The sequence below is a fragment of the Drosophila nasuta genome, chromosome 2L (assembly GCF_023558535.2).
Source record: "Drosophila nasuta strain 15112-1781.00 chromosome 2L, ASM2355853v1, whole genome shotgun sequence".
In the NCBI taxonomy this organism is placed as follows: Eukaryota; Metazoa; Arthropoda; class Insecta; order Diptera; family Drosophilidae; genus Drosophila; species Drosophila nasuta.
Window position 1 is genome coordinate 10,879,813 of NC_083455.1, and position 24,441 is coordinate 10,904,253.

At 37.2% G+C, this 24,441-nt stretch overlaps 5 protein-coding genes across 5 annotated transcripts in view; 2 read left to right on the top strand and 3 right to left on the bottom strand.

Moving 5' to 3' along the window:
* Positions 1 to 19,421, bottom strand: part of LOC132798345 (uncharacterized) — a 67,116-nt gene extending 47,695 nt beyond the window's left edge. Inside the window, exon 1 of the mRNA XM_060810166.1 lies at positions 18,515 to 19,421. The gene's annotated coding sequence lies outside the window, so the exon portion shown is untranslated. The remainder of the gene's footprint in view (positions 1 to 18,514) is intronic.
* Positions 11,707 to 12,268, top strand: LOC132791634 (male-specific sperm protein Mst84Dc). The gene is made up of 2 exons (XM_060800647.1): positions 11,707 to 11,843; positions 11,905 to 12,268. Exon 2 carries the CDS (start codon positions 11,927 to 11,929, stop codon positions 12,110 to 12,112), a length of 186 nt encoding a protein of 61 aa, XP_060656630.1. The 5' UTR covers positions 11,707 to 11,843; positions 11,905 to 11,926; the 3' UTR covers positions 12,113 to 12,268.
* On the bottom strand, positions 13,476 to 13,800 carry LOC132798799 (uncharacterized). Its single transcript, XM_060810782.1, has one exon. It carries the CDS (start codon positions 13,798 to 13,800, stop codon positions 13,507 to 13,509), a length of 294 nt encoding a protein of 97 aa, XP_060666765.1. The 3' UTR covers positions 13,476 to 13,506.
* On the bottom strand, positions 14,003 to 14,294 carry LOC132798800 (male-specific sperm protein Mst84Db). Its single transcript, XM_060810783.1, has one exon. It carries the CDS (start codon positions 14,180 to 14,182, stop codon positions 14,003 to 14,005), a length of 180 nt encoding a protein of 59 aa, XP_060666766.1. The 5' UTR covers positions 14,183 to 14,294.
* LOC132792925 (keratin-associated protein 5-2) lies at positions 15,788 to 16,563 on the top strand. Its single transcript, XM_060802464.1, has one exon. The coding sequence runs from the start codon at positions 16,011 to 16,013 to the stop codon at positions 16,473 to 16,475; it is 465 nt and encodes a 154-aa protein (XP_060658447.1). The 5' UTR covers positions 15,788 to 16,010; the 3' UTR covers positions 16,476 to 16,563.
* Positions 19,422 to 24,441: the final 5,020 nt, after the last annotated feature.

Below are 24,441 nucleotides of genomic sequence, written 5' to 3' on the forward strand. Positions count from 1 at the left end.
AATTAATTAATTTTTTAAACAATTAATAATGCAACTTCGTAAAAGGTATGAATAAAATGCTCTTGATTTAGTATACTATATGTATATTATTTTTTTTTCCTTTTTATACCCGCTACCCATAGGGTAGAAGGGTATTATAACTTTGTGCCGGCAGGAAATGTATGTAACAGGTAGAAGGAGGCATCTCCGACCCTATAAAGTATATATATTCTTGATCAGCGTCAACAGCCGAGACGATCTAGCCATGTCCGTCTGTCCGTCTGTCCGTCTGTGTGTCTGTGTGTCTGTGTGTCTGTCCGTCCGTCCGTATGAACACCTAGATCTCAGAGGCTATAAGAGATAGAGCTATAATTTTTTTTCGACAACATTTGTTATGTTTGCACGCAGATCAAGTTTGTTTCAAATTTTGCCACGCCCCTTCCGCCCCCGCAAATCAAAAATCGAATAACAAGCGTAATTTTAAAGCAAGAGTTACGAATTTTGGTAGATACAATAATCACTATAGTAGTTATGATTCCTGAAAACTTGGTTGCGATCAGATAAAAATTGTCGAAGTTATTAAAGAAATACTTTTGTATGGCAAAAACGCCTACTTACTGGGGGTCTTAGTTACTTTGTCTGACAATCTGGTATATTGTGCCGTCTATGGTATATTTTGAATGCGGTACTATATCGATATACCACATATACATTTTGGTATATTTTTTTTAGTATTTTTGTAGTATATTTGGTATATTTTGAGAAATATACTGCAAAATATATTGCTTTTATTCATAATGGGTAGCGGGTATCTCACAGTCGAGTACACTCGACTGTAGCTTTCTTACTTGTTTATTTTAGATTGCTGGATAATTTTGAGGTGTTAAAAACAGATTTTATTAAAATATTTGAGTATTTTAATATATCGAATATAGATGAAATAAAATCCCGAATTGATTTGATTAAATGGGAAAATATTCATGATACGGTCAAATTTTGGGCAGAGGCAATGGATTATGAGGATGCTGGAGGAAATAAATCATTTGAGTCCCTTGCCTTATACAAATGCTTTCCTTACCCTGCACACTGGATCCGCCAAAAATCAAAAGTGATGAATTGAATTACTTAACATGAATTTTGAAATTGAAGCTATTTACCTTAAATCGAGATACTTGTATTAATAGTCAAAGATTTGTCGTACAAATTATTTGATCGAATATCCCTTTTTTGTGTATTTTGTGAAGTCTATTTTATGTTTAGTTAATCTTTTAGTTGTGTTCCAAGAAAATCCAGAACTTGGTTGGCTGCCCCAGTAGGGCACTTGTGTTGCTAAAGAATGCAAACTGCATCAACATCCTGAGTTTCCGCTGACTTGCATTTTGCACACAATGTCACAATGCTGACTAGGCGGGATAGCGATCACGCCACAACTCAGACTGCCCAAGCTCAGCGTTATATTATATATCGACTCTGTAAGAACTAAGCACTTCACTTCTGTAAAGAATAAGAGACAAAGTCCAACCAAATTATGGCCAAAGTCGACGACTCATGCATTTAACGAGGTTCCAAGATGAACTAAAGGAAGCATTACAACAACAAAAGGAGTGGAGAAAAAGAATAGAGAAAGAGAGAGAGGAGAGAGAGAGAGAGAGAGAGAGAGAGAGAGAGAGAGAGAGAGAGAGAGAGAGAGAGAGAGAGAGAGAGCAAGAGTAATATGAAGGGATTGAACCAACATGTAGAGAGCGCTTGAACAAAAGTCTTAAGTGAAAGTTAAGAGAAGCATTCAAGTAAAGTGTTAAAAGTAAGTGAAATAAGTTCAACTGAGAATCATATGAAGAAATAGTAAGGTAAACGTCAGATAAAGATTGTGGCATCAGAAGTTGAATAAGTTCACACAAGCTACATTAAATCAAGCGTTGAATTGGTGGCTGAATGTTGAAAGTTTCAAATGGATACAAAACAGAAAAGAAAACTTAAAGGTAACAAGAAAGAAAAGAGTTGAGAACTCCAGCCAATTGACTAATTGATCTTTAAGTGAATGCATCTGTTATATAACTTAATGAAAAGCACCTCAGAGCTTGCGAATTGCAATGAATCATAAGTTACATAAAGCATGACAAATTGTCTCAGCTGTGGGAGCATTGCTAACACAGCTTTACTCTTTGCATCACTGTGCAACACTGCGTATGCGTAATCTATGTTAAACTCGCCTGCATGACGCTTCTTTTGGGTTTTGCTTGCAACGAAAACAGACAACAGAAACCAGTTCGAATGTATCTGTGCACTTCCGCTGCAATCTAGGCAAACACAGTTGACAAACAACAAACAGCAACAACTAACAGCCTTAAGTATTTTCTTTATTTGTGTGTATAAATAACAAAAAAGAGGAAAAGCACTCGCCATGCCATATCGAATGCACGACGCCATCAAAGTCGCAGTTGTGCACGAAGCTCAAAGATACTTTTTGTATCTTTATATCTACTGCTGTTGCTGCTGCTGATGCAGTTCATTGACTTGCCAGTTGTCTGCGTGTTGTTGTTGTTGTTCTCTGCTCTTGTTTGCTGCTGGATGCTACGGCTCACTTATTTCATTTCCCAGCGCCTTGTGGTCCATCAATTGTGTGCATATTTTATTTAAACGATTTCTCTCTCAGCGTATGACATGAGTTTTCCTTTTCTACTCTTGTTTTCTTTTTCCATTTGATTTTTTTGTTTGCTCGTTGTGTTTTTCTTTCTCCTTGTGCTGATTTGCTTGCCTGAGTTTGTGGGTCAAGCGTTCGGGTCTCAGCACTTGTGCATCTCTACTGAAATGTTTTTGATGTTGTTTCTATGTTCGGAGCGTGTGTCCATTGGGATGACACCACACAACCGCCAACAGCAATTACATGTGTGTGTGCACACACAACACACAACACACGAGTGTCCCGGGTGTTTCCTACGCTTGTTCAACCATTTTGTGTGTAGAAAGATTTGCATTATTTTTGCAGTTGTTGTGAGAGCTTCCGCAAATCAATAAAACATCAATAAATATTAATCGCTTGCAATTGGTTTGAATTTTTTAGGTTGCAAGTAAACCCTGACAAGACTGCAATAGAACAGCTGGGATCACTGTGATCCTTTCTTTTAGGAGTGTACGAGATAGAACTGTTCGTGATTATAATTTATAGTGCAGTAAATTCTATATGTGTATTTTGGAGTTGATATAAGCAATGTGAAACAAAGATTTGCATTTTTTTAAATTGTAAAAGATAGATTAAAAGTTTGTACTATATATATATATATATATATATATATATGATGACAATATTTAATGAAATTCAAAGGAAAGGATATTATTTTATTACAAAAAACATAGTTAAAAGTAAATAACAACACAACAAAGAAAGAAGTTTAACGAATATTAATAAGTACGAAGCATAAATCATGCACATTCTAATGGCGAGTGTCTAATAATAATTACAAGATCCCTTGTAGATATTTTATTCTCTATGGTAACTATATATACATCCTATATCCTAACATTTAAAAGACTTGTGTATACATTGGAGACTGTCGAATTATTATGAAGCTTCTGTTGATATTATGAAAATATGGATAAAAAAGAATTGCGGGTGATGATAAGGTACTGTTTTATGAAGGGCAAAAATACAGTTAAGGATAATCTTGGCTTGATGACGATTATACTGTATTATAGTATGCAGTATATATATACATATACTAAATCCAGACTTTGGGATATTTCGGTATTTTTACTGTATAATTTTGGGTACCAAATGCAATAATCTTGATGAGATCCCTGGTGGAGTTTCGCGTGGAGCAAATTACGGATTAATCTGGAAATGCAGTTTGGCTTTGGTGTCCTTGACCAAATTCTGAGGACAAGTGCAGTTGAAATATCAGACGATTATAAAATAGAGTAGTGGATTAACCACATACAGCTCACAGAAAAGATCAGCTGAGAGGTCAGAAATTCTCTTAGTTTACACTCGAGTATATTGTGAATCGTAAGAGTAGAAATGTTTAATGCTGCTTGCTGCTGATCGAGGTGATAGAAGTGGAGACGTTTGGGAAGAGGATCTGGGAGTATAGCTATTTTGTACTGTGTTCTGAGTTAAAGAAATTAAATTTAAAAAAATTCAAAAATATTAGCTGCCAACGTCAGAATTTCAATATTTAAAAATACTTGGAATTTGGTTTTTGTTTGTGCCGACAGTTTTTGAGCTAATTTTTGCGTGGCTTTTCTTATGCAGTTTGCCAGATTTCCCGGCAATTAATTGACGCTGCCCCGAAAAGTAGCTTTTCAGGTATAGTATTAGCATAAAAACAGAAGGATTACGAGCATGGGGGCGGGGGCTGCAACAGGAGCATAGTGTGCGGCTGATGTATTCTGTTGTTGTCCTGTCGTGGTTGCCAACCTTTCTTAGACCACAGAAACTCATTACGAGCTGTTCTCCGCTCTGCACTGCTCTCTGTCTCTTTCGCTTTCGACTATCTTTGTCTCTGTTTCTGTGTTTCTGTGTTTTTGCTATTTTGCAATTAAAACTTTCATTAAAGTAATTAAAATTGCAACAAAATCAACAAAAATACAATCAAAATCTAGCAAGGAGAGGGAAAGGGAGAAACAGGGACAGGGACTAACGTGGTTAGAGGTTCAGTTCGGGGCCTTGACAAATACACAAAAATGCAGTTAAAAATGTACGACAATGGCAGTGAAAGGGATGGCAATACAGACAGAGAGAGTGGAAAGAAGGAAGAGAAGTTTTGCGGTGGAGAGAGGAACAAAGACAAAAGTGTGACAAATATAAACAGGAGCGTAAATAAAATAGCAAAATGCAAATGTGGAGAGAGAGGAGTTAAGGGGATAATAAAATGTGGTAATTGTAAATAAGTGGAAAATGAGTGCGAGGGAAGCAAAGAGAGAGAGAGAGAGAGAGAGAGAGACTGTGAGAGGGGGCTAAACAAAAATGTGGAAGTAACATTTTAAATTCAAATTAAACGACTGGCAAAGCCACAAAGGATTGACATGAAGTTAGTGCCACAGCAGCAGCAACAGCAGCAACAGCAGCAGTAGCAACAACAATTGCTGCACGAATTGTTAACTAAAGGTAACCACAGCTGTTGCAGTTGTTGGTGTTGTTGCAGCAATTGCTGCAGTTGACAGTTGCAACGCATTGTAGCATCTGTGCAATTGTTTTTGTATTTGTGTTTGACAGTTGTATTGTAACAAATAAATATTGAGAAAACAAAGCGAAAGGAACAACAAAAAAGCAAGTGGAAAAGTGTAGGATGAAAAGGCAAGTGGTAAAGTGTTTGTTAATTGCGTAATTTTTAATTAATTTGTACATAATTTGTAAAACAAATACACTCTCACATGTACACACATACACACACAAAGGTCAATTTTGTAATTTCGTGAAAATGGCAAAAATCGCTTTTGCCTATTTGACATTGTTATTATTTTTATGCTTTGGGCGCTTTGGTCAAATTAGTTTATTGCATATTTTTGGCAGCTCTTTACTAAAAATATGAATTATTGCGGCAGCAATTTGCATTTTAAATAAATATTGGCAAATTCTATTATAATATTTGTAATATCAAATGTGTCATTTACTGGTGTAGAAAAATGACAGCCATATAGAAACATTATAGAGGCATTTACATAAGTTTGCTTTGCATTGACACAATGGAGAAGTCATTTGCAGAATTTAGGTGTCACATTTTAAATATTTAGCTTTAAGCCTTTTAATTTAGGGGGAATTTTAATACAATCCCAGTAAGTTTCTAAAACATGATCATGATAATTGAATGCTTTCAAATAGACTTTATTATTTAAACAATTTAGTTTTCTGAATGCTGCCATGTTCTTAAATCCTTTTATATATTTTGTACTCTATGATATATTTTGAATACAGATATACCAAATCTATGCTGTGGCATGTTTTAGTATTTTTGTGGTATAGTTGTAATACATTTTAATATTTATGCGGTATATTTTTGGTATGTCAAATCTGTATTAATAAGAAATATCTTATTACAAAAAAAGCCTCACATTCGTCCTTAAAATGACAGAGTCAGTGGATTTTCTTAAATCTTTTGTTTCCATAGGAAAAATGTGTGGATTGCAGAAACTGTGTTACAGAATCTTTAAAGAGAACTGCACCTAAAGGAAACAAATAAGAAAGTTTCCATCGAGTGTGGTATATTTCAGTATTTTGATATTTAGTATTTTTGCGGTATATTCTTGGTATATTTTAAGAATAAGATTTAATTGAAAATAGGTAGCAGGTAACTCAAAGTTGTTGAATTTGTTCTAACAAAGACTACAAATTTTTTTGCAGTTAGTCTAGCTTAAATTAAGTCCAACTATCTGATTCATCTACGGATAATGCAATTTGTTTGTTGCCTTAATTGGAAAGCCGAGTAGTTCACTTAGACAGTCTAAGGCTGCTCGCCTTTGCGTCAATGAATATAGTACTTGGATATAGACTCTGTAGTCTCAGGCAGAGTCGTAACATTTCAATGAGCCATATGACAATCTGTGAATGTCGCGCTGTTGTTTACGCACAAGTACTTTGGATTCATATTTACATGAAAGCAAACTTGAAACTCAAACATCTGAAAGATGCTGTATGTTATGTCGCTTGTAGTCTGCCACATGCCACATGCCACATGTGTCGTCCGTCTGTCTGTCTGTTAGGTTTTTTGCGGACAGACGGAAATAAAAATTTCACAAAACATTGCACAGTCAATGTTCGCCTAGAAGTCGACGAGCAAACAACTTAGCCACGCCCACGCACACCTAAGGCGGCCCATCATGCCAATTTTTAAAGGCAACTTGATACGCCAGACAAATAAAGGGAAGCAGAAGAGGCAGACGCTTTTTTTTCTTAAAGTCGAAAGCTGTAAAAAATGATAAACGCTTCAACTGATGACACATTCAGTTTCACACACGAACGACTTTCAATTTACATTTGATGTTTTATGTTTGCCAGCATTTACGAAGCGCAAACGGAAAACGCACAAAAAAAAAGAAGTGAAGAAACACACTCACACACACATATACAATATGTACATGTAAAAGAAAAAAATATCACTCATACGCACCCACGCACAGGAAAAACCCAAAAATACTGAAGCGAACCCTGTGAACTGAACTCTCTAACCAAGCAGAGAGCAGCTGCTCGAGTTGTCAAAGTGTGGCGGGGAGGAGAGAATGAGAAGGAGACGACGTTGGTGCCAAGTAGACGACAACAACAAAGAGGAGGAGAACTAAGGAAACGGCAGGGAAGGCTCTGCAAATAAACGAATAATATTTTTGTACTTCAAATAGAAGGGAAAATGCGAATGCCACAAGTAGAAAACGAACTTGCCTCGCATTGAACGCGCATAATTTTTTCCCAACAAAATGCCAAATCCAAGCGGCTAAATCACACACAACTCTCAGCATGAAAAAAAAACCCAACTCAATAATTCGCTTGAGTTAATGTCTGGCCAGGATTTACTTAGTTTCTCAGCAAAAGGATTGCCTCGATGCCAAGATGTCGATGTCTGCATGCGTGTGTGTGTTGCCTTCAATTGAACGACAGTTTAGAATGTGTGTGTGCATGTGTGTGTGTGTCTGTGGAGTGAAGTGGGCAATGCTGTGACTAAAGGGATCTATTGTAACCCTGCTGAGCTCTAAACTCTTCCATTAGCTCAAGTATGGCTTGTGGATGGGAATTTCTCTACAACTTCTACGATATGAGTGGCTGCGTCCTTTCGATAAGCCCAAATCATCTTTACGTTAAGGCATTGAGTATAGATAGATAAAGTATTTGTGGCTCCTTTTGATAGGTTTCTCTAGAACAATATCGAAAGGCTTTGTTAAGTTTCGAATTAAAGTGTATCTTAAGTGTACATTCTACTCTAGAGCATAATTTAGTTAATTGATTTCTAAGTCTTAGTTGTCGTTTGAATAGAAATAATGTCTTTCTATGTCTTATTATCGTTTGAATAAAAATAAAGCCTTACAAATTAGCTACAAATTAATATTAAGAAGATTGAAAGAGATTATAAAACTAATTTGCAGATCATTTGACTCAATAGTCAAACAAGAATAGATTGATTGCTCAGATTTTCCAAGTTTATTAAAGCAAGTATTTAGTTTGCATTCACTACAATCTTGTGAACTCATTTCTTAGTTGTAGTTTCGATTTAAGTAATAAATTAAATAGTTATTACGAGAAACTATAACAAAAAAGAGACGATTTATCTATTAACTAACAAAGACTTCTTCAGATTTTTTTTTTATATATTCTTTTAATTGAGCTAAGTATTTATTTTGCATTGTAGAGTAGAATATAGTATATTTTTTTCTTACTTGTATTTTCGATTCAAATATTTCTTTTTAAATTAAATAAAGCGATCATTTTCTTCAATCATCTACAAAGAATTGCGTAAAAGTGAAAATGTATTTCACTTTGATTTCTATTATCCAAAATTAGGAGTATCTTTTGTTGGCCTGTGTCAAATTACATAAATATTCATATATGGTATTCACAAGTGCTCTTTTGCAACTTTAGATTTATTTGCCGAGCAACATTTTGTAAAGTCTCAAACAACTTACTTGACGCTGTATTTGGTGAGCTCAAACAACAAAGTTCTTAATAATTTCTGTGAGTAAATGCTCGAAAATTGGGTTCATAAAAGTGGCACGTGCCCAGTGCTCGGGTGTATATATGTATTCTTTTAGTTTTTTGGGACAACTTGCTGTTATGTAAGATTCTGAGAGAGAGAGAGAGAGAAACTGTGAAGTGTCTCATTTTCAATGGGCACTTGTCAACGTTTCACATCTCGGCAATAATTTGCTTGGGATGCCACAAGGCTTGACATGAACCTCAAAAAGCACTTCAAGAAGCAGCAGAAGCAGAAGCAGCAGCAGGCACACAACAAGTTACACACCCACAACAACAACACATACAAAGAGATAGTCGTGAACAGCATGTGGTCAGAAAACAAAAGCCAAAGTCAAAGCAGTTGCCAAAAATTGCCCATAACGAGCACTTGAGGACAAATGTGACATGCCAAAAAGTTCAGAGGCATTCTCTTGACCAGCAGAAGAAGGGAACAAAGGGAGCTATGTTTGCTATGCGAGCCATTCAATAACTACCTTATAGATACAGCTACGTGTGTATAGATTTAAAGTGCTTCGAGCTACTCTCAAGCAACAAGAGTGCACTTAAAGACCTAAGACCAATTCCAAGTTGTCCGGCATTTTGTCTCAATGAAAGCCACGTCACATAAGTTACGATTTTTTACCTAATTTATACGGCGGCCCGCGACTCCGTCTCCAACTTCGACTCGGTTTGTTGTCCGGGTACCACTTGAAGCCATATAATTGCGCTTATCTCTTGGCGCACACTCAAGTTGCCCCAGCTCAATATGTTCCTCCTCCTCCATTTTAAGAGAGTGAGAGAGTGGAAGGTGGACTGGACTGAGGAGTAAAATGAAGTGCCCGCTGCTGCTGCAAAGGACACCACACACACACACACACACACAGACACCGCGCGCAAGGACATCGACAAGAACAAACAAAAAAACAAAAGCAAAAACCTGGCTACGACTATTTGATTTAAAAGCAAGTATAAGTATACCTTTTTTTTTGAGTTCTCCTTCTCGCTTCTGTTGTTGTTTTTATTTGTTTGCTGCGGTGACATTTTTATATTGTGTGTGTGCGAGTTTCTTTTTTATACATATAAATATATATATTTTTTTTTTGGTTGCCACAAACTTTTTGGCATGCCACCAATGAGATTATCTTAAGTGGGCTGCCATTTTTCTACTACATTGAGAGAAGTAAGAGAAAGGTCCTTCGATTGCAGCCTGATTCGGTTTTGGTTCAGTTTTTTGGGGTCTGCAATTCCCAAATAACTTTTCAAATAGTTTTTAATGCGCACAAAACTTCCAACTTCATTTCGAACCAAAGGCAGTGCAAAAACAATGCCGTTCTGATCAAAATCTAAAAAACGATTGAGACAAATCGATGCGAATTTGGCAACAAACAAAAATTCTAAAGTAAACTAAAAACTAAACTATAAATGTTACTCGCATTTGTTGCAAAATCAATATAGTTGTGTTTGCAGAGAAGCCTTTTCTGGTGGGTCATGGTTAGTTCCTAAATGGATTTGTATTATTCAGATGGCAAAATAATGGCGATGAAAGCAAAGAAATTGTTGAGTTGGTTAATTGCAATTCAATTTCATTGAAAATCTTATTGCGAGTTATATGAATTCATACATATATAAATACAATATATGCAACATAGAACTATGTTTGTAATATTTATTATTTCCTAGCGTCTTAGTATTAATTTTTTTTTATAGTTTGATGATTTGTTTACGTAAAAGTGAAATGTGCTATTTTCCATTTCTGTTTTTCCACCTGCCTTTACTTTGAAATATGCAGCATTAAAAAATGTATTTCTAATGCTGTTATTAAAAAACATATTCTTTTTGTATATCATTACTTTAACGCTTTAAATTCTTTTGCCTACTTCGACATCAAACATATTGCATATTGTCTGCCATGTTGTTTGTTTATATTGAAAAATGTTCAGTTTGGAAAATTCTTAGTCCCGTGCGCAACTTTTTCCATTCTTCCCTCTCCAACTTTGCTACTCTCTGTGCCTCTCTGTCTATTTCCCTGCCTTATCTTCTGCCTTCCATTTGCCAATCACATATTTGTTTGTATTGGTATTGAAAAATGTTCAGTTTAAATTTTGTGCTTTGTTAAGGAATCCAAGCTGCAGACGCCAATCTCTTACTTTCCCTCTCACTCTCTCTCTCTCTCTCTCACTCTCTGTCGCTGTCTCTATCTTGTAGTCTCCCCTTCGCACCTATGGAGGTCGCTTTTGAAGGCTTCAAGTGTGAACACACATTATAATAAACGCCTCAATTGTTGTTCAGTCATCTGTGTAATTTATGTTTAGCTAATGTTCAGGCATCGATGAGCTTGTCAGCTTTTGTGAATCACAGCACACACACACACACACACTCTCTCTAACATATTGCCTGTCGTATCTGCTGAGATGCGCCACACACACACACACACACACACACACACACACACACACACACAGACATTAACCCCCATTGAGCTGAAGTCAGGCTACGAAATGACGTTAAGGTTGCTTCGTTGAGTCTAATAGACTTTCCTGACTCTGCCGTCGTCTGTCTCTCTGGGTTGACTTCGCATCTGTCCTAGTTTCGGTTGAGTTTAGAGCGCAATCCTGTATAGTGCAGAGCGTTTCTGGACGAGAGTTGTGTGGCGTCCTAAGTAACGGTAAACGAAATCCTTTGCCATCCACTTTGCCATCTCAAGCTCTGGCATTTTATGGAACTTTGCTTTCGTCTACTCAATCTTGTTCTCGTTCTCGTTCTCCTCCTTATAGTTGCTGTTGTTGTCCTCGCTGTTATTTCGTTTTCTATTTTTTGCAGGACATGTTTCAATGATTTCTTATTTTTGCCATGAGGCGAAACTGTTGCGCTATTTGGTCCGTTACAGTTTTTTGCCTTTTTTTTTGTAGATGTTCTTGTTGTATTTTGTGTTTAGTATTTGTCGCTCAGTCGGTGTTAAATCATTGATGTGTGAAAAAGGCAAGTCACAGTGCATCGATCGATGTGGAAACTGTTTTTGCTATAAGAAATATCTTGACATCAAGTTGGCATTGAATTGAAATCTTTTCGTAGTGCTCTAAAAAATATGTCATTTATTTCAGTCTTTATTCGTAACCACCTCCGGTAATATCTCAACATTCAAATAATTTGTTTTATTTGAAACGAAAAAATTCTTCGTTTCGAATTCCTAACGCAAGTATCTGAAATTTAGGTAAGTTTTACTAGACGAAAATAAAAACTTAATTCGTAATTAATATTTAAGTATTTTATAGTGTTGCTTAACGCTTGATCGAGATGTGTCAAAGTGCCTGTGGTAGCGTGTCCTACGCTCTAGCTTATGGTCCTGTTGGACCCGCCTTGCCGGCGATGAACTACAACAACTGCTGTTGTGGTCCCAGTCCGCCGTGTGGTCCTTGGACCTGTCCGCCCAATAGATGCCGTTGCTGCGGTGAATGCGGCTGTTTCGGACCCTTCTACTAGAACTATCTCGTAGGGGCTGCCATATATTGTATGATAGACGAGGATAGTAGAGTCTTTTTGACTAAACTAAATTGATATCTTTCTGTATGCTTGCGTGGGAAGTCGGCGAAGTGTTTTTTCTAGGTTTTGTAATCAAATAAATTGTTTGTTTATGTACTATAAGAAAATGCGGTGTTATCTAATGACAATCTGAAACTTCGACAAATGAAGTGGCTGCTGGGCTACAGATCCCAACTGAGACTTAAAAAGTCCTGCCTGCTGTACAAAGTGATATTAAAACCTATATGGACGTATGGGATTCAGCTTTGGGGCACAGCCTCAACTTCAACTTCTGACATCGAAGTGCTGCAACGTTTTCAAAGCAAAGGTACGCTTTGAAGTATCGGGAGAGATTGGATCAACATTGTAACCTGCTGGCCATTAACCTACTTGACAATAGCCAACATCGCCGACGGCTGAAAAGGCACCACCCCCTTGATCTCCCCTTTAGACCACCCAAAGAGGTGGTAGTAAATACAATTTTTTGTAAATAATCTCTACACTTATAAAAATTAAATGTTTTCTGTCATTCTATTTGTCATAGAATTTACTTATTATCTTTAGATAGATTGTAAATAAATAAAGAATATATAAAAATAAAAAAAAAATCTAATGACAAAACGTTGGGGAAACGCAAACCATCTCTGTATGTCTTGCGTTATCCCGAATAAGGATAAAATAACTTGGATATTCCGCCAAGATTCATCTATGAATAACCCTAGAATTGTGCTGGCTTTTGCCATACTGTGCGATTTCCGAGACAAGCCAAGGACACCCCTCGTCTACATTTCGCCCCTCCAAGGGCCAGTTCTCTTTACTGGAGAAACACAAATTAGAATTCTCTAGAATTGGAATTTCATATGGTAAATGTCGCGTGCGACAAACTTTACAGTTAAAAAAAAACATCAACTAAAACAATTTGAAATTAAGTGAAGGTTATTCTTAAAGCTTTGGATTAGCACTATTTTAAGAGCTAAGATTGTTCTGCTTACGATAAAATATATAAGTTCGTTAATTTTTTGGTTTTGCGTACGAATTTGTTAATTTTTGCAATTATCAGAAGAGAAGAAAATAAAGAAAATTCCAAAACCATTCTTAGCTCTAATTAAAGTACTTTTCTAGAGCTATAAAAATAACCTTTTCTTATTTTTAAAATTGTTTCAGGTTGTTTTTTTTTGTTCACTGAAAAGATGGTCGCACGCGACATCCGTCATAGAAGTACCCATATACATATTGCACTGAAAATAACCGTATATAAAACATATTTTTCGTATTTGTTTCTGCTTAGAACAAATATTTTCTATGAGAGAAATAAAACAATCGCTTTGTTCAGTTACTATTAAAACGTGATTGTTCTATTTGGGATTACAATGCAAAAGTTTCTCATAGGCCGATTTCCAATTGCTCACGGCAGCGGATTTGGAGGGATCTGCTGGAGGAAGCGGGAATTGAAAGCAGGGATTCATATTAACTGCAACTTGGTGCGGCACCAGGCAATGGCCTCGACTGCAGCTGGTGTCCTTGACAAAGCACTTGTCCTGTGGTCCACATGGAGTCGGAATAAAATCTCTGCCCGAGTAACGCAGCGTCGACAGTGGAGGATTGTTGCAGGCCAATTCAAAGGAGGCACACGCCCAGCCACCGCACATCTTGGCTGTAAAATGATGTGGCTAAACAATGTAGGGGAATATTTGAGCTCAATATTTCATACAATATTTTTGTATAGTCAGACTTACTCTGGAATAAAGTAAAATTTAGACTGCGGAGCATTTGAAATAGTTTTTTCTAGTGCTTCAATTTAAAATGCTTGCCACAAACTCATGGCCAACTCGAGGTGCAACAGTGTGTTCTTTAAAACCCGCAGCCACCGGGGCAGCCACCGCCACAGCAACCGCCGCCACAACAGGGCGAACAGCTGTCATAGGGTCCACAGGGAGTGGGGGCGAAACAGCGACCCGTGAATCGCATCGGCGAGAGGCGATGATGATTGCAGGCAATCGCATACGAAGCACAGGCCCAGCCACCGCACATTCTATTACTTTATGGAGCTGAACTTGAAAAATACGGAAAAACGGGAGCTGGGAACTGTGAACTGGAAATTTTGAAGTTGTGTGAGGGGAATGTGTTAATGAATGTCTGTGTTCGTCGAGACAGTGCTCGTTGTAGTCGTTACCCTGACAGCTGTTGACATGCCACGCCCCGCCGACTTGTCCAATTGAAATCTCACACTATCTCTCTCTCTCTTAACCCCAGCTCAACACTGGCCAACGGAGCAGGATTTAGAGAACGGAGGACACAGGACATTGCAGAGCCAACAGTTTCGTAAATCTTGCCAAGCCGTGTTGAAATCCATGCGAATCTCGCACACCATGCATACCGCCCAAAAAGAACCAGAAAAAAATATGCTAAAAATGGAGGCAGCTAAAGTGAAATTAATCCAACAACAGGCACAGTGGTTGCAACGATGTGGAACAGTTGAAAAAGAGAAGTGACACACGCTTTTAAAAGGCGAAAAATATTTTTATGACACATTTTTAAAATATGGATAGTACGTATACTTAATATGTCACTATAAATATTAATTATTTGGATTTATAGGTAATATGACTACCAACATTTTGATTGCATGTTTCTAAAATACCAAATAAATCAAATTATCCTCAATCAAATTTGAGAGTCAGCAGAAAAAGTTTTTTTTTTTAAATTGTCTAAGTTAGTAAATTAATATTAAGTAGTAGATTAATCGTTTGAAAAATGTGTAAAAAGTGGAGTGCGAAAAATGTAGAAATGGAGCAATAAAAAACAAGTTTTAGTTTATTAATATACAGTATTTTTATTTATATTTATCGTTTAGGTCAAACTAATTTGAAAACTAAACCAACTGCTAGGATAAGCGTTAGCCACAATAAAACTTTATTTACAAGAAGTAGTTCTTTCATCATTCGAATAAAATATGAGTTTCACTTAACACTTTTAAAATGCATTTGCTCAAGGCAAGAGAATAGTGTTTTAAATATAAGTTATTTTTCAACCTAAAGGCCCAAATTACACTGGATATATAACTGTGTTTTAGAATTGAATTTTTATTATAAATAAATTAGTTCTCTGCTCTATCACTTGCCCCACTGTGGCACGCCTCGCAGCTGGCATGTAAAAATCGCACACACCGAAACACCGCTAGACAATTCCAATTTTTTTTCGCACTTTGCGTGGAGCACTTCAGCTGGTCTTGTTCGGCGAGGCCCAGACAATCAATTACATTAGCCCCAGTGACCCCCACTCTCTATTTCTCTGCTCCCCCGCGAACACATTCACTCGAAGTTCGGGTCGCCAGCATCATGTGGTTTAGCGACTCTTCAAGCGAGAAAAGGGGAAAGAGTGTTGTAAGGGAGCAGAATGAAGTTGGTTTCTTACAAAAAGCCAAATAGCCAACCGCAGTGCAAATACAATTTAAAATGGAATTTAATAGTTTGCATTCGAGTGCAATTTGAGGTTAGATTCGGCTCGCTTCGGTTGAGTTCGCTTACAGGATATTTAAGGATTGTGTTTGGTTCGCTTTTCTGTGGTTACAATGTAACTAAACGAAAGGAATGTGTCGAGTTGCTGTCAACGCCAATTGAAAGAGTGAGCTGTCAGTTTAATAAGGCAAAAACAAATAAATCTCAAATAATAAATCCAAAAGTAATTGCTTGATCTATGCCAAAAAAGTGCTAAATAATACCGCGGCAGCTGTCAATTGTCTGCCATATTTAGCACGTTTTTGCGTGGAATTCTCTGGCAACGGAAATCACAAGAATCTACGGAGCTCAACAGGTGAAGAGAGACAGAAAGTCAGAGAGAAAAAGCGAGATCACTGCAAATGTGCCCAAAATGTCGAATTGTTGGAGGTTGTGGCAAGCTCTGTGGCCAAAACTCTTGCTGTGGCAGCTCCAAGAACAGCTGTTGTAAGCCTTGTGGAGGGTGTGGACCATGTGGATCATGTAGTCCCTGTGGATCATGTGGTCCCTGTGGATCATGTGGTCCCTGTGGATCATGTGGTCCCTGTGGATCATGTGGACCTTGTGGTTCCTGTGGGCCATGCTGTGGTCCATGCCCTGGTCCCTGTTCCCCCTGTGGACCTTGCGGATCGTGCCACAGCTCGTGTTGCGGCCAGGCGCCTTGTGGCATGGTCTCCTATCGCCTCCAGAGCGGACCCGTGGGTCCCCTGCTGCCCAGCATGGAGTACTGCGGCTGCTGCTCGAGTAGCTGTTGTCCACCCTTCTATTTTGTGCCCAATCCCTGCGCCTGCTGCTGGGAATGGGGCTGCTTCGGACCCTACTATTAGTTGCAAACTGAGCTTTCTTCTTCACTGTGTCGCGTTCACTTTGTCGGGTGACTTTGATCGAACTTTTCAATAAATAAATTTGTATGTCCCGCACTTTAATAGTATTTACTTTGACAAGCCAGTAAATGCCAGCTAACAATGTTGCTGAAATTTGCAGAAGGGAAACTCATTTGTCCTTCGAGTATGTGGAAAAGAAAAACATATTCATTGACTAAAAAATAAACAATGCAAAAACGCGTTGAAACCAAAATTGCGTGTTTGCTTGAAAACCCATAACAATAACAGTGGGGCAAAGGGCGCGAAAGAAGAGTCGGAAAACCTACTGTGAAAACAAAGAATACATTTTAAAACAATGTGCGGGAATGCGATGGATTTTTTACGATCCAAAACAATGTGTATTTAAGTAGGTCAACTAAGGGACTTCGCCTCCCCCAATCGAGGTAATTTCTCCCCATTTTTTTGCTACTCCCATATTTTGATTGCATATTTGTGTGTAATTGAAAACTGCACAACTATGCGGGCAATATTTTGCAAAAAAACAAAACCAACAATTGCAATTTATCAGAATTTAAAAACAATTCTTTTACAATCTTCTAAGCTTAATTGTTAATAAATTTAGCTGCTTTTTCAGCAAACAAATTTTGAAACATTTTATACAAATTCTTTGAAGCGGTAAAATATGAATGTAAATATTTTATTTATTTTTATTTCCTTTACGTGTTTTGTATTTTATTACACTGCATTTTATTGTATTTGGTTTACAGGTATGCTATATTTATTTGTTTGGATTTTGATTTTAATTTACAATAGCTCTGAAAAGTATGTTGGTTTTAATTCAACAATATCCATGTCTAGCGTGGTATTCTATTAACTAAAATTGCCACAAGACTATCGAATTTTTATTAGAATAGGTTCACTAATTCAGCTTTAACAATTTGGTAAATATTTTGCAGGTGAAATAAATACTTGAATAATATATCTAAACTCACGACTAATTAAATGTTGCCAAACTTCAATGAAAATTTAAATGCAATGAATATTGTTTTCGAACAAATAACCTAAATTGTTAGGTTGCCGTCATGGAAATGATGGAAATGAAAATGAAGTGTTTTCTAAATTGCAATCTTTTGAAAATCGGTAATGAGCGGTTAAAAATTGTAAAGAAAATGCAAGGATTCAAAATACATTTTGTTTGTTGGCGTTGTTTGACTTCTGTCAGTAGAAATAACTCGTGAATTAAATTTGCTCTTGGCGTTATTTAATTTCGTTTGATGTGGTTGAAATTCAATTTAAATTTGAATGTATGAAAATTAATAATTTCACATAACATGGTGATTGAATGCATTATTATTTATTAAATATTATAATTGTATTTGCATTTACTACTTTAATTGCAAGGAATGAAATGAAATGAATATTAAATGAACGTATAACTGATTAAGAAAACGATAATTTTTAACTAGTTTCATAACTTAAAAGAAAATCTAAAAGACCTTCAACTCGCTTAAAAGAAAGCTACTTAGAATATTATATGGTTTAAGTTATTTTCAAATATTTCGTAATCAATTCATTTGAAACTCTAAAAATGTTACGTTTATCTCTATGCAATCAATTAAACTATTTGCAATTTCAGTTGAAAGTTCTTTAATTAATTTGCTGGCAAAAATGTCTACGAAATTGATTACCAAAAATTGTTTAAGCTACATTTGCAAATACCTATAGAATATATATATGTTATGCATATACAGTGAGTATTTCTTGAAAAGCATGTTAAAGCTTTGCTTTTCAATGTTTAGGCAACTAGATGAATTTCAGTGTTATTACTCATACGCCAAGTGGCCACTCTCAATAGATGTCAAGCGAAATGAATGTTTGTAGATTAATCAGTGTAAGATCAAGTTGACTGTTGTTTTCAGAGAGCACACAAACACACACGTAAATGCACACGAAATACGAATTTATTGGATAAAAGTATTTGCAGTGGTCTTTAAGAGGATTACAAGAACTAAAAAGCCATGTTCATAGCGATTGCGTCTTACCTTTGGGGCATAACAAATACCAAATGTTATGTTTGGGTTGCTGTTGTTGTTGTCGATGTTGATTATTGTAGTCTGTGGCTATAAATTAACAAATTTAGCACGTTACAACGTTACACAACGCTCGCTTGCTTGCACACACAAACACTAACACACTAACACGCCAGGGATTTAAACTTCTAGACCGGTTGGAGTCGGGTTTCGAGTTCGAGTTGGAAGCTGAGACTGAAGCCGGACCGTGACCGAATCCGGGACAGGGACAAGAACCGGACCGTACTCTCTGTCCTACGTGAGTGCTCAAAAATCGTAGTTGTTATTGTTGTTGCTGCACATTTTTCACATATTTTTCATAATTTTACGCGAGCGAGAGAGTGCGAGCAAGAGGGAAGTAGAAACTGTAACAGTGTTTGCCCAAAAAGCATAAAATGTTGTCAAAATGAACAAAAAAAGTTTGCGTTGTTTATTTGTTGTCGGTCGGTTGGATTTGTTTGTTTGTTTGGTTGTTGGTTGGTTGGTTGGTTGCAAGCACTCAAATCTCTAGTGAAATATTAATTCTCACAATTTCTGACACTTTGCGACGAGCTGCTGTTATCCATTTGTTTAATGCGTTTTATACATTCGTTCGTTTGCTTGTTTGTTTGTTTGTTTATCTTAGCCAACTTTATGGATTGTTTATTAATTGTGCAATGTTTCCGCTGTGTCGTTGTCGTTCTCTAATTTAGTTATTTATTGCCCATGGCGCGGCCCCCATGAAGCGTTATCGTGTTGCTCTCGTTGTTGTTGTTGTTGTTGTTGTTGTTGTCTTTGCTTAGTAGTAGCGACGTCGTCGTCGTTGTTTTCAGCATGAGCATGAGCAGCAGCAGCGTCGTAAGCGGCAACAGCAGCACTAGCAGCACAGCGAACCAAACGTTTTGACATTATCAACGTAACTGAAGCAGCAGCAGCAGTAGCAGCAGGAAGCTGTCGTCCTCTGCCTGTCGGAGTCGCCGGCAGCAGACGTTGTCGCCAGCGCCATCGCCGTTGTCGTTGCCATCTCTCCAGGTCGTTGTCTCTGCCTATTGCTCTCGCTCGCTCTCCCGAAGTCCGCTTCGCTACTTGACGAAAGTTCACGAAGTGCTCGCTTGGCTTCGTGCTTGCTTCGCTTCGTTCGCACGAGAGAGCGAGAGCTGCGGACAGCTGTTAGCACAACTGACTGAGAGAGTGAGAGCGAGCGAAAGCTTTGGAGTTCGAATTTGTGCTTCAGCTGGGATATTTTAACAGGCAACATACTTAGTAGCTGTTAAGTTAACAGCGTGTAAAGTGTGTTGCTGCTGTTAGACAGACATTATGTAAAGTAATTGAGTTTGTTATGATGCATATAAATTAGCATTAAATTAAAATAAAATACGCATTTATTAAATGCAAAGAGAATCTAAATTACACTAAGCAGCTTTATATTTGTGGTGTATTTATAAGTTTTGCCTTGTTATCGAATCCTTATGATTACTTTGCTAAACTTTAATTGAAGAATAACTAGTCGCCTAATCGGCTTTAATATGTGCACAAGCATAATAATTGCCTACTACTTGCTCGACGCTACCTTTTGCCATGGCAACAACAATAATGTCGACATCTTAAGCGAGGATGAAGAATGAACTGTGTTGACTGATGATGGCAACGTTATGGCGAAAGCATATTGACAATTTCACAAAGCAACAGCAGCAGCAGCAGCAACGAAGAGCATAAAGCAATAAACAAGAAAATACAAAATGCATACGACAAACATGCGGAGACAAGAGCGAAAGGAAATAAACACGTACATATATGTGAACAGTAAAGGACACTCACACACACATGGCAGACAATAGCTGTAAAATGTAAATATTAATATTGTCATAATGGACAACATGTAAGCAGCAAATTTGCTTTGGACAACTTTAAATGCAGCTCGAAGCGATGCTGGAAAAGTGTCGTTAAACCAATGCCAGGATAACAACAAGCAGGACAACAACAGACAGGCTGGGAAAATGTCAGCTCATTTCCGGTTGCTTAATTTGAAATCGTAGCGCAAAAATTACAAATGAGCTGACAATGCGAACACAACCAAGAATCCAAACAACCGAAAAATAACAGGCCAAGTGCTGCAGCGGCTGGGAGAGGGAGGGGTCAGAGTATTGGCTGGGGAGAGGGAGGGGTAGGGGAGTTGGTCTAAACTGGGAAACAATAAGCACAAAATAGCAGCGTCTAATACGCAAAATAAACGAGAACTGGCCACAGCATGACAGCAACGGGGCAGCAACACAAAACCAGCTGGGGCGCAAATCCAATGGAAAGTTGCCCCCAAAATCCCTCCCTTCCATCTGCATGCCTCACCCACGAACACTGACCCTAACCCGCCTCTATCTGCCATTTCTCTTGCCACATCCTGCAGGCAGCTCCTTCTGTTGTTTTACAATTTAACGCACATCCTGACAGCCAAAACGCAGTCGACGCTGCTGCCAACGCCCCACAGTTTAATTTTTGTCACTGTGTTTGTGTCTGTGTGTGTGTCTGTGTGTGTGTACACTAATCTAATGATGACAAGCATAGTCTGGCAAACGTGGGGGCGTGGCTGCAGCTCTAGAATTGTGGGGACGGGGGGGTAACGACGGTTAACTATTGCACTCACTCAGACATTGCGTATACGCCACGTTGCACTCGAGTCGAAATTGTTGTGCGTTCACCTGTTTCTCCTCGTTTTTTGTGTGATTGTGTGTCTGTGTGCTTGGCTCAGACGATAAAAAGTGTTGCCTGCTGTTAGATTCCAGTTGGATAAGTTGACATGTCTCCATTCTTCACTTGATGCCAGCTGCTTTTATTCAAGCTGCAGACAGCTGACAAGACGGACAGACAGACAGACAGAGAGACAAGCGGTTAACCAGACAGCCATTGCATGCAATTGGGTGAAATTTAGCTCCTAAAAAAAAAAAAAATTAAATGCACCTTAGAGTTATGCAAGAAAATGCAAGCATGAAATACTGTAACATAAATAAAAGGTCTGACTTTATTATTATTGAATAATGACTATTTATACTGTTGAGGCGAGCGCATTGGAGGTGAGTGGCATTCATTTTAATAAGTGATGAAACTATATACATTCATGTATAGTAATAAATTTATGAATTGCTTAAATTCATATCGTTAATACAGCAAATGCCTTTTGCAACAACAAACAACAACAAATTATCTGCAATATTCAATTATGCATAAATTTTTGTTTTTATTTTACACGGTCCTTATTTAACTTCAACTTTTCATTAAACAAATCATTCGATCAATATATTTCTTTATGCGATTATTTACAATTACTTTTAAGGTAAACATTTTCATAAAAACTAAAAAATCTGATGTCTTGACTATTATGTAATAATCAGTAATTTTAAAAAGCTAAATTTTTTTATGTTTAATTTTAAATATAATATTACCAGCAATAAAAATTGCATGTGCGAGTTACACACTTTTTTATAGAATTATTTTGGATGTGCAATTAAATTTACAAGTAATTTTGAATTTTATATTGCATATTAAATTCATTGACTGAATATAATAATTATGAACGCACAGCTGAACAGGTAAATACTGGAATTTACATATTGTAATTTACAAAATTTAATCGTGCAATACGGCATGGTTTATGGAATTTTGAACTCTAACTATTTTATCAGGGATTATTATTAGTCCATCAAGCTTTTTCTTCTTGTTGCTTTTACTTCATAAGTTAATTATACATCTCAGTATTCTAACCGAGATTGTAAAAAAATTTTACAGAATATAAATAGGTAATCAAAACTAAAGTTATATTATAATTGATGAAATTTCGCTGTTTCTTTCAATAAAATATATGTCAAACGTATTCCCGGGACAAATTTATTTTGTTTTCAGTTAAAATAAGAGAATTATTTAATATTTCTTCACCTTGTAAATCATAAAATCTTATATTTATTGAATTTCATATTTGAAGTTAGGGAATAGAATAATGTTATATCTGCTATATTTGATTTTTAATTGCAAATTTCAATTTCAATTTTCGCAGCTGCAATTATTCAAAATCAACTCGAACTTTGTGCTGGCTGCGGGAGTTCAACTTGTTCTGCAGATTTCTGCAGATGCCACAACTTTAGCTTTTCGTTTCACCAAAGTTGACACATACACACACACACATAAAACACACACCTGCACACATACACCCATACTCACGTACAGTCATTTGACTTTCACACCTGTGAATTGCTTGGTAACTTCATTTGCGCTAGTCAACTAATTGGCTAATTTATGCAAGTCAAATAAATGTCATGTCAACAAATATAATTAGTTGGCCCGAAATAGCGGAGGCTGCTTCTGCTGGAATGCGTACGTAGAATGACTATGAAAATATTGTGGTTAAATAGAGTATGAAAATATGCGGACAATAATTTATGCATGCAATAATTTAAATGATTTCTTTAGCCAATTAAAAGTGTGTACAAAAAAGAGTAAATAATAATGCTGAAGAAGCGACTGAGGTCAGCTGCAAGCTGCGAGCTGACAGCTTGTCAGTTGCTGTCAGCATAATTTTGTTATTGTTTTGCCTTTTGCAAAAGGGAGTCGAGTTGCAACAGGAAGTTGCTGCCACCGCCTGTTGCCTCGTCTTCGTCTTCAGCTTCAGCTTCAGCATCAGCTTCAGCTGCTGCTTAATCTATTGGATTAGCGTAAATGCAATTAGGCGGAGGCAAACGTTGCTTTAGCCGGTTGTTGCTTGGCTGACAGCTTTTAGCCAGTTGTAGTTGGCAAGGAGCAAGACCAGGCTAAGATGGCCATCTCCAACTCAATTAAACTGTGTGCGGACTTTTCGCATTATCAAATTGCCCAGCAGAGTTGCACTTAAAGTGTTGCATAAATCGATCCATATGCATTTCAGCGCAATTACATTTCAAAAATTTGGTACAGAGTTGAACTAGAAGTTGGAGTTGGTTCATCAAATATTTGTGCGATGGCTAACAAAATAGCTCGCACTAAATCCACGTCAAAATTGCTAGGCGAAAATAAATAAAGAAAACCAGCTCCCGTCGCTCTCCAACACATATCCTTATTCACCATTCAAAATACAGTTGGAGATCCATTCTCCATTTTGCACTTTTCATTTGCCTAACCCCGAAACTCAAATTTCAATTCAACGACGTCAGTTTGCCGCATAAAAAATGGTTGCAAATTTCACCAAGTGCAAACAACGTTGTAAAACAAATATTTACAACACGTTTTGAACTATGTGTGTGCGAGTGTGTGTGTGTGTGCCACGCCCCCTCTCTTTCTCGCTGTGCCTGTCCAGTTCATTCGGGCAGAAGCTGGCAATAAAACCACAACGAAAAATCTATCAGTAAATGATTGGAAAAATGTATTTCGAGTCGTGCATAGACAACGCAGAAACAAAGCAAAACGATGAAAAAGGACAGCGCCAGGATATTACTAAAAATACAAACATCGATCGTTTAGTTGCCAAAAGGATTTAGCACGAGAATAAAGCATAGAAATCGAAACAGAACTACTGTACTATTCGTAACTTGTGACATCAATTGTTGAATACATTTTCTATTTTTGCGTTTCGCTTTAGTAACTTTTGTTTATATGTTTTGTATTATGCTGCAGTTGCAACAGCAGCCATCAAATCCCTTACCAATTTTGCTGTGTTGCCCATTCTTTCGCAATAATAAGCCATAAATATGTTTTGCTGCTTCATAATTTTGTTGTTTTTCACAAGGTTGCAAAAATACTTCGCTGGGAGTTGAGCCAGAGACATTTAAGAAACAAACAAACCGACTTAGTTGCGCTCCAACAAAAGCACAAAGCAGGAACGCTCAAGGAAGCCGGAGAATGTTGTTCTGCGGAGCTAGAAGAAAAATATATGAAGTGGGGAAAATGGAAAACTAAAGGAAAGA

Excerpts from the sequence above, each read along its gene's own strand:
- LOC132791634 (XM_060800647.1), top strand. The coding sequence starts at position 11,927 with ATGTGTCAAAGTGCCTGTGGTAGCGTGTCCTACGCTCTAGCTTATGGT.
- LOC132798799 (XM_060810782.1), bottom strand. The coding sequence starts at position 13,800 with ATGTGCGGTGGCTGGGCGTGTGCCTCCTTTGAATTGGCCTGCAACAAT.
- LOC132798800 (XM_060810783.1), bottom strand. The coding sequence starts at position 14,182 with ATGTGCGGTGGCTGGGCCTGTGCTTCGTATGCGATTGCCTGCAATCAT.
- LOC132792925 (XM_060802464.1), top strand. The coding sequence starts at position 16,011 with ATGTGCCCAAAATGTCGAATTGTTGGAGGTTGTGGCAAGCTCTGTGGC.